Source organism: Salvelinus namaycush, chromosome 1, assembly GCF_016432855.1.
Source record: "Salvelinus namaycush isolate Seneca chromosome 1, SaNama_1.0, whole genome shotgun sequence".
NCBI lineage: Eukaryota > Metazoa > Chordata > Actinopteri > Salmoniformes > Salmonidae > Salvelinus > Salvelinus namaycush.
In genome coordinates, this window is record NC_052307.1 from 35,098,140 (window position 1) to 35,106,162 (window position 8,023).

An 8,023-nucleotide genomic window follows, 5' to 3' on the forward strand; every position below is an offset into this window, starting at 1 on the left:
GCCAATTGATTTTCAGTGGCATAGCACGTATTCCTAAACCAAACGCGGTACCATTTGCAGTAACAGTCAAAAGTTTGGACACACCTAATCATTCAAGGGTTTTTCCTTAGTTTGACTATTTTCTACATTGTAGAATAATAGTGAAGACATCAAAACTATGAAATAACACATATGGAATCATGTAGTTACCAAAAAAGTGTTAAACAAATCAAACCACCCTTTGCCTTGATGACAGCTTTGCACACTCTTGACATTCTCCCAACCAGCTTCACCTGGAATGCTTTTCCAACAGTCTTGAAGGAGTTCCCACATATGCTGAGCATTTGTTGGATGCTTTTCCTTCACTTTCAGTCTAACTCATCCCAAACCATCTCAATTGGGTTGAGGTTGGGTGATTGTGGAGGCCAGGTCATCTGATGCAGCACTCCATCACTCTCCTTCTTGGTCAAATAGCCTTACACAGCCTGGAGGTGTGTTGGGTCATTGTCCTGTTGAAAAACAAATGATAGTCCCACTAAGTGCAAACCAGATGGGATGGCGTATCGCTGCAGAATGCTGTGGTAGCCATGCTGGTTGAGTGTGCCTTGAATTATAAATAAATCACTGACAGTGTCACCAGCAAAGCACCCCCACATCATCACACCTCCTCCTCCATGCTTCACGGTGGGAACCACACATGCAGAGATCATACATTCACCTACATCTCACAAAGACACGGCAATAGGAACCAAAAGTCTCTCATTCGGACTCATCAGACCAAAGGAACAATGAAGCCGGAAGAGATGGCTGCCGTTTTACGGGCTCCTAACCAACTGTGCTATTTTGTTCATTTTTTTTGCAATATTTATTTTGTACATGATGTTGCTGCTACAATCTCTTATGACCGGAAATAACTTCTGGACATCAGAACAGCGATTACTCCCCTCGAACTGGACAAAGATTTTTTTCTGTAACGAGTCCAATGCAAAGGATATACTGCTTTCTCGGGAACGGGCCCAAATCCCTGTCATTTCCTTGTAGAAAAGACAGAGAAAAAGGGAGCAGAGGTCAGGCTGCCTTCTGAGAATTCGTAGCCGAGTGAGTAAACCTCCACTACCATACGTTCCATTGGCCAACGTGCAATCATTGGAAAACAAAATGGATGACATACAATCAAGACTATCCGATCAACGGGACAATAAAAACTGAAATAGCTTATGTTTCACCGAGTTGTGGCTGAATGGCGACATGGATAATATAGAACTGTCGGGACTTTCCATGCATCGGCAGGACAGAGAAGCTACGGCTGGTAAGACGAGGGGTGGGGGTGAGTGTCTATTTGTCAATAACAGCTGGTGCGTGATGTCTAATATTAAAGAAGTTTCGAGGTATTGCTCGCCTGAGGTAGAGTACCTTATGATAAGCTGTAGACCACACTATCTACCAAGAGAGTTTCCATCTATATTATTCGTAGCCATCTATTTACCATCACAAACCGATGTTGGCACTAAGACCACACTTAACCAGCTGTATAAGGCCATAAGCAAACAAGAAAATGCTCATCCAGAAGCGGCACTCCTAGTGGCCGGGGACTTTAATGCAGGCAAACTTAAATCTGTTTTAACTCATTTCTACCAGCATGTGACGTGCAACCAGAGGAATAAAAACTCTAGACCACCTTTACTCCACACACAGAGATTCATCCAATGGCATTGAGGAGAATACCACATCAGTCATCGGCTTCATCAATAAGTGCATCGACGACGACGTTCACCCACAGTGACCATACTTACATATCCCAACCAGAAGCCATGGGTTACAGGCAACATCAGAATTTAGCTAAAGGCGGGAGCTGCAGTTGTCAACGAGCGGGACACTAATCAGGACGCATATAAGAAATCCCGCTACACCCTCAGACGAACCATCAAACAGGCAAAGCGTCAATACATGATTAAGATACCTACTACAACTGCTCTGACGCTCATCGGATGTGGCAGGGCTTGAAAACTATTATGGACTACAAAGGGAGACCCAGCCGTGAGCTGCCCAGTGACGTGAGCCTACCAGATGAGCTAAATGCCTTTTATGCTCGCTTCGAGGCAAGCAACACCAAAGCATGCATGAGAACACCAGCTATTCCGGACGACTGCATGATAATGCTCTCAGTAGCCGAGCAAGACCTTTAAACAGGTCAACATTCACAAAGCCGTGGGGCCAGACGGATTACCAGGATGTGTCCTCAAAGCATGCGCGGACCAACTGGCAAGTGTCTTTACTGACATTTTCAACCTCTCCCTGACTGAGTCTGTAATACCTACACTTTCAATCAGGCCATCATAATCCATGTACCCAATGAAGTGAAGGTAACCTGCTTAAATGATTACCGACTCGTAACACTCACGTCGGTAGCCATGAAGTGCTTTGAAAGGCAGGTCATGGCTCACATCAACAGCATCATCCCGGATACCCTAGACCCACTCCAATTCGCATACCGCCCCAACAGATCCACAGATGATGCAATCTCAATCGCACTCCACACTGCCCTTTCCCACCTGGACAAAAGGAACACCTATGTGAGAATGCTGTTCATTGACTACAGCTCAGATTTCAACACCATAGTGCCCATGAAGCTCATCAATAAATTAAGGACCCTGGGACAAAACACCTCCCTCTGCAACTGGATCCTGGACTTCCTGACGGGCCGCCCCCAGGTGGTAAGGGAAGCCAACAACACGTCTGCCACGCTGATCCTCAACACTGGGGCCCCTCAGGGGTGCGTGCTTAGTCCCTTCCTGTCCTACCTGTTCCCACAATACGGAGTGGCCAAACATGACTCCAACACCTTCATTAAATTTGCTGACCACACAACAGTGGTAGGCCTGATCATCGACAATGATGAGACAGCCTATAGGGAGGAGGTCAGAGACCTGGCAGTGTGGTGCCAGGACAACAATCTCTCCCTCAATGTGAGCAAGACAAAGGAGCTGATCGTGGTCTTCAGGAAAAGGCAGGCCGAACAGGACCCAATTCTCATCGACGGGGTTGTAGTGGAGCGGGTCGAGAGTGCAAACACACCAAGACAGCCGTGAAGAGGGCACGACAACACCTTTTCCCCTCAGGAGACTGAAAAGATGTCCCCAGATCCTCAAAAAGTTCTACAGCTGCATCATTGATAGCATCCTGACCGGTTGCATATGGCAACTGTTCCGCATCTGACCGGCCCAGTACATCACTGGGGCTAAGCATCCTGCCATCCAGGACCTAGAGTGGCAAGAAAAAGTATGTGAACCCTTTGAAATTACCTGGATTTCTGCATAAATTTGTCATGAAATTTGATCTGATCTTCATCTTAGTCACAACAATAGACAAACACAGTGTGCTTAAACTAAGAACACACAAATTATTGTATTTTTCTTGTTTATATTGAATACATCATTTAAACATTCACAGTGTAGGTTGGAAAAAGTATGTGAACCCCTAGGCTAATGACTTTTCCAAAAGCTAATTGGAGTCAGGAGACAGCTAACCTGGAGACCAATCAATGAGACGAGATTGGAGATGTTGATTAAAGCTGCCCTGCCCTATAAAAAACACACACAATTGGAGTTTGTTATTCACAAGAAGCATTGCCTGATGTGAACCATGCCTTGAACAAAAGATATCTCAGAAGACCTAAGATTAAGAATTGTTGACTTGCATTAAGCTGGAAATTGTCTATAAATGGAAAATGTTCAGCACTGTTGCTACTCTCCCTAGGAGTGGCCGTCCTGCAAAGATGACTGAAATGGCACAGTGAAGAATGCTCAATGAGGTTAGAAGAATCCTAGAGTGTCAGCTAAAGACTTCTGGAACATGCAAACATCTCTGTTGACAAGTCTATGATACGTAAAACACTAAACAAGAATGGTGATCATGGGAGGACACCACGGAAGAAGCCACTGCTGTCCAAAAAAAACATTGCTGCACGTCTGAAGTTTGCAAAAGAGCACCTGGATGTTCCACAGCGCTTCTGGCAAAATATTCTGTGGACAGATTAAACTACAGTTGAGTTGTTTGGAAGGAACACACAACCCTATGTGTGGAGAAAAAAAGGCACAGCACAGCACACCAACATCAAAACCTCATCCCAACTGTAAAGTATGGTGGAGGGAGCCTCATGGTTTGAAGCTGCTTTGCTGCCTCAGGGCCTGGACAGCTTGCTATCATCGACGGAAAAATGAATTCCAAGTTTATCAAGACATTTTGCAGGAGAATGTTAGGCGATCTGTCTGCCAATTGAAGCTCAACAGAAGTTTGGTGATGCAACAGGACAACGACCCAAAACACAAACATAAATCAACAACAGAATGACTTCAACAGAAGAAAATACGCCTTCTGGAGTGGCCCAATCAGAGTCCTAACTTCAACCGGATTTAAAATGCTGTGGCATGACCTTGAGAGCGGTTCACACCAGACATCCTAAGAATATTGCTGAACTGAAACAGTTTTGTAAAGATGAATGGTCAAAAATTCCTCCTGGACGTTGTGCAGGTCTGATCCGCAACTACAGAAAACGTTTGGCTGAGGTTATTGCTGCCAAAGGAGGGTCAAGCAGTTATTAACAAGGGTTCACATACTTTTTCCACTCTACCCTGTGAATTTTTACATGGTGTGTTCAATAAAGACATGAAAACGTATAATTGTTTGTGTGTTATTAGTATAAGCAGACTGTGTTTGTCTATTTTATGACCAATGTATGCAGAAATCCAGGTAATTCCAAAGGGTTCACATACTTTTTCTTGCCACTGTATATACTAGGTGGTGTCAGAGGAAAGCCCTAAAAATTGTCAAAGACTCCAGTCACCCAAGTCATAGACTGTTCTCTGTGCTACCGCGCGGCAGTGGTACCGGAGTGCCAAGTCTAGGACCAAAAGGCTCCCTAACAGCTTCTACCCCTAAGCCATAAGACTGCTGAACAATGAATCAAATGGCCACCTGGACTATTTACATTGACACTCCACCCCCCTTGTTTTTACACCGCTGCTACTCACTGTTTATTATCTATGCATAGTCACTTTACAAATTACCTCGACTAACCTATACCCCCGCACATTGACTCTGTACCGGTACCCCCTGTATATAGCTTCATTATTGTTATTTTATTGTGTTACTTTTTATTATTTTTTACTTTACTTTATTTGGTAAATATTTTGTTAACTCTTTCTTGAACTGCATTGTTGGTTAGGGGCTTGTAAGTAAGCATTTCACGGTAATACCTGTTGTATTTGGCACATGTGACAAATACAGTTTGATTTGATTTGACAGATTTCCACCGGTCTAATGTCCATTGTTCATGTTTCTTGGCCCAAGCAAGTCTCTTCTTCTTATTGGTGCCGTTCAGTAGTGGTTTCTTTGCAGCAATTCGACCATGAATCCCTGATTCACACAGTCTCCTCTGAACAGTTGATGTTGAGATGTGTCTGTGACTTGAAATCTGTGAAGCATTTATTTGGGCTGCAATTTCTGTGGCTGGTAACTCTAATGAACTTATCTTCTGCAGCAGAGGTAACTCTGGGTCTTCTTTTACTGTGGCAGTCCTCATGAGAGACTGTTTCAGCATATGGTTTATGTGACTGCACTTGAAGAAACGTTCAAAATTCTTGAAATGTTCCACATTGACTGACCTTCATGTCGTAAAGTAATGATGGACAGTCATTTCTCTTTGCTTATTTGAGCTGTTCTTGCCATAATATGGTCTTTTACCAAATAGGGCTATCTTCTGAATACCACCCCTACCTTGTCACAACACGACTGATTGGCTCAAGTGCATTAAGAAGGAAAGAAATTCAACAAATTAACTTTTAACAAGGCACACCTGTTAATTGAAATACATTTCAGGTGACTACATCATGAAGCTGGTTGAGAGAATGCCAAGCGTGTGCAAAGCTGTCATCAAGGCAAATAGCGGCTACTTTGAAGAATCTCAAATCTCAAATATATTTGGATTTGTTTAAGACTTTTGGTTAGTACATGATTCCATGTGTGTTATTTCATAGTTTTGATGTCTTCACTATTATTCTACAATGTAGAAAATAGTAAAAAATAAAGAAAAACCCTGGAATGAGTAGGTGTGTCCAAACTTTTCACTGGTACTGTACATTGCTAGCCACTCATCATCAGACAAAAAAGTATACACAGTGTGAAATCTTCTGTTTAGCTGCGGTACACAGAGTAGAAAACTCACTTGTTTTGGTGCTTTGAGCCCTGCAGATGTGCATGGTACTGTGCCACAGAGTTGAGTGTGACACTGCAGACTTCACAGGTATAGCTACGTTTCAGACCTGGAATTAAAAACACACAAACACAGATACACTAGATTAATAAACATATATAAACATATTTCTCAAATGCTCTTTTGTTTTTAGCAGGATTAGACAGGTGTCGTGTATTAGCTAACTACTTGTTTCATTTGAAATGATTTTCCTTTGTAACTATGGAACCATGTTCAAGTACATGTACGTTCCATGTCCCACCACAAATGCTATTAATTATGTATACATGAACTATTCTATCCCACCGGAGACAGTCCTTTAAGGAATCAATAGTTCTATTGAAAAGACCTGGGCCCTCATTTATAAAAGTTGCGTACATTTTAAACTAAATATCTGTGTGTGCCATTTCTGAAAAGACTGCTCATGCACACAAATATTGAAATGCATAAACTTGGCGCACGCCATACATGAGCATGTTTCCTGTTAATAAATCAGACCTGTCGTAAAACTGTGCACGCGTGAACGATCATTATGACTCCGCCTGAATAACGCCCATTATTCTCCTTTTGTGTTGACATTAACCCCCTTATTTCCTGTATACTTTGGAAGTGTTGGAATTAGGCCTAGACAGTATCGAAACAAAATAGCGATCGCGAACTTGATCAAACATCTTTGCTTTCAACAGATTGTTGTGAATTCAAACCTAAATATGTTGCACTGCCCGCGAATTCGGAAACATTGTCCACTCTGGAAAAAAATGAAAAATACAGTAGGCCTATCCACTGAGTATACAAAACATTAGGAACACCTGCTCTTTCCATGACAGACTCATCAGGTGAATCCAGGTGAAAGCTATGATACAATTAGGAAAGTGTTCCTTATGTTTGTACACTCAGTGTATACTTACAGTGGTAGCCTAAGCACTTCCATGAGAGAGGTACATTTCCTGTTCACCTGTTAAATTCTACTCTGTTATAAACCTGCACTCCCTTTTGGATGCATAGTGCAAAAACTTGAAATTATAATAGCCTATCTAATAGGCACAATTCAATGAAAGATACGCATGATTGTTGTATAGCTACTTAGGGGAATATGAACTCATCATGGCCAGAAAAGGTGAGGAATTTATACTGCGATGGTTATGATATTTGTAATAGGTTTATGAATTTAATATGGTCTACTTGAGAGATTTCACATTACAGTATTCAGACGTAGCCTACAAAACGTCAATGGAAAAGATGAACCGTCTGTTCTACCGTTAAACTGCACTTCGGATCAGATTGCATAGAGCAAAATACTTGAAGTAGCTTATCTTACTATTTACTATCTATTGAAGTGGGCCCAATAAAATGGGAGATGGGACGAATGTTAACCTATCCTAATTTGTTGTAGGCCTATTGTCTATTTCGGGAGTATGAAACCATCACAGCCAGAAAAGGTGAGGAATTTATTCTGCAATGATCATGGAAATTAAATAAATAATAAGATAAAGATGCTTATTTTTTTCCTTTACCCCTTTTTCGTGATATCCAGTTGGTAGTTACAGTCTTGTCCCATCACTGCATCTCCCCTATGGACTCGATGGTCGAGAGCCATGCCTCCTCCAAAACATGACCCTGCCAAGCCGCACTGCTTCTTGACATACTGCTCTCTTAACCTGGAAGCCAGCCGCACCAATGTGTCAGAGGAAACACAGTCCAGCTGGCGACCGAAATCAGCATGCATTCACCCGGCCCGCCACAAGGAGTCACTAGAGCGCAATGGGACAAGGGAATCCCGGCCGGCCAAACCCT

The 8,023-nt window shown here is 42.6% G+C and overlaps 1 protein-coding gene across 1 annotated transcript in view; it reads right to left on the reverse strand.

Moving 5' to 3' along the window:
* Positions 1-6,198: 6,198 nt before the first annotated feature.
* zmat4a (zinc finger, matrin-type 4a) overlaps positions 6,199-8,023 on the reverse strand; it is a 100,093-nt gene continuing 98,268 nt past the window's right edge. The window contains exon 5 of the mRNA XM_038998365.1: positions 6,199-6,299. Coding sequence (XP_038854293.1) covers positions 6,199-6,299 — 101 coding nt within the window. The remainder of the gene's footprint in view (positions 6,300-8,023) is intronic.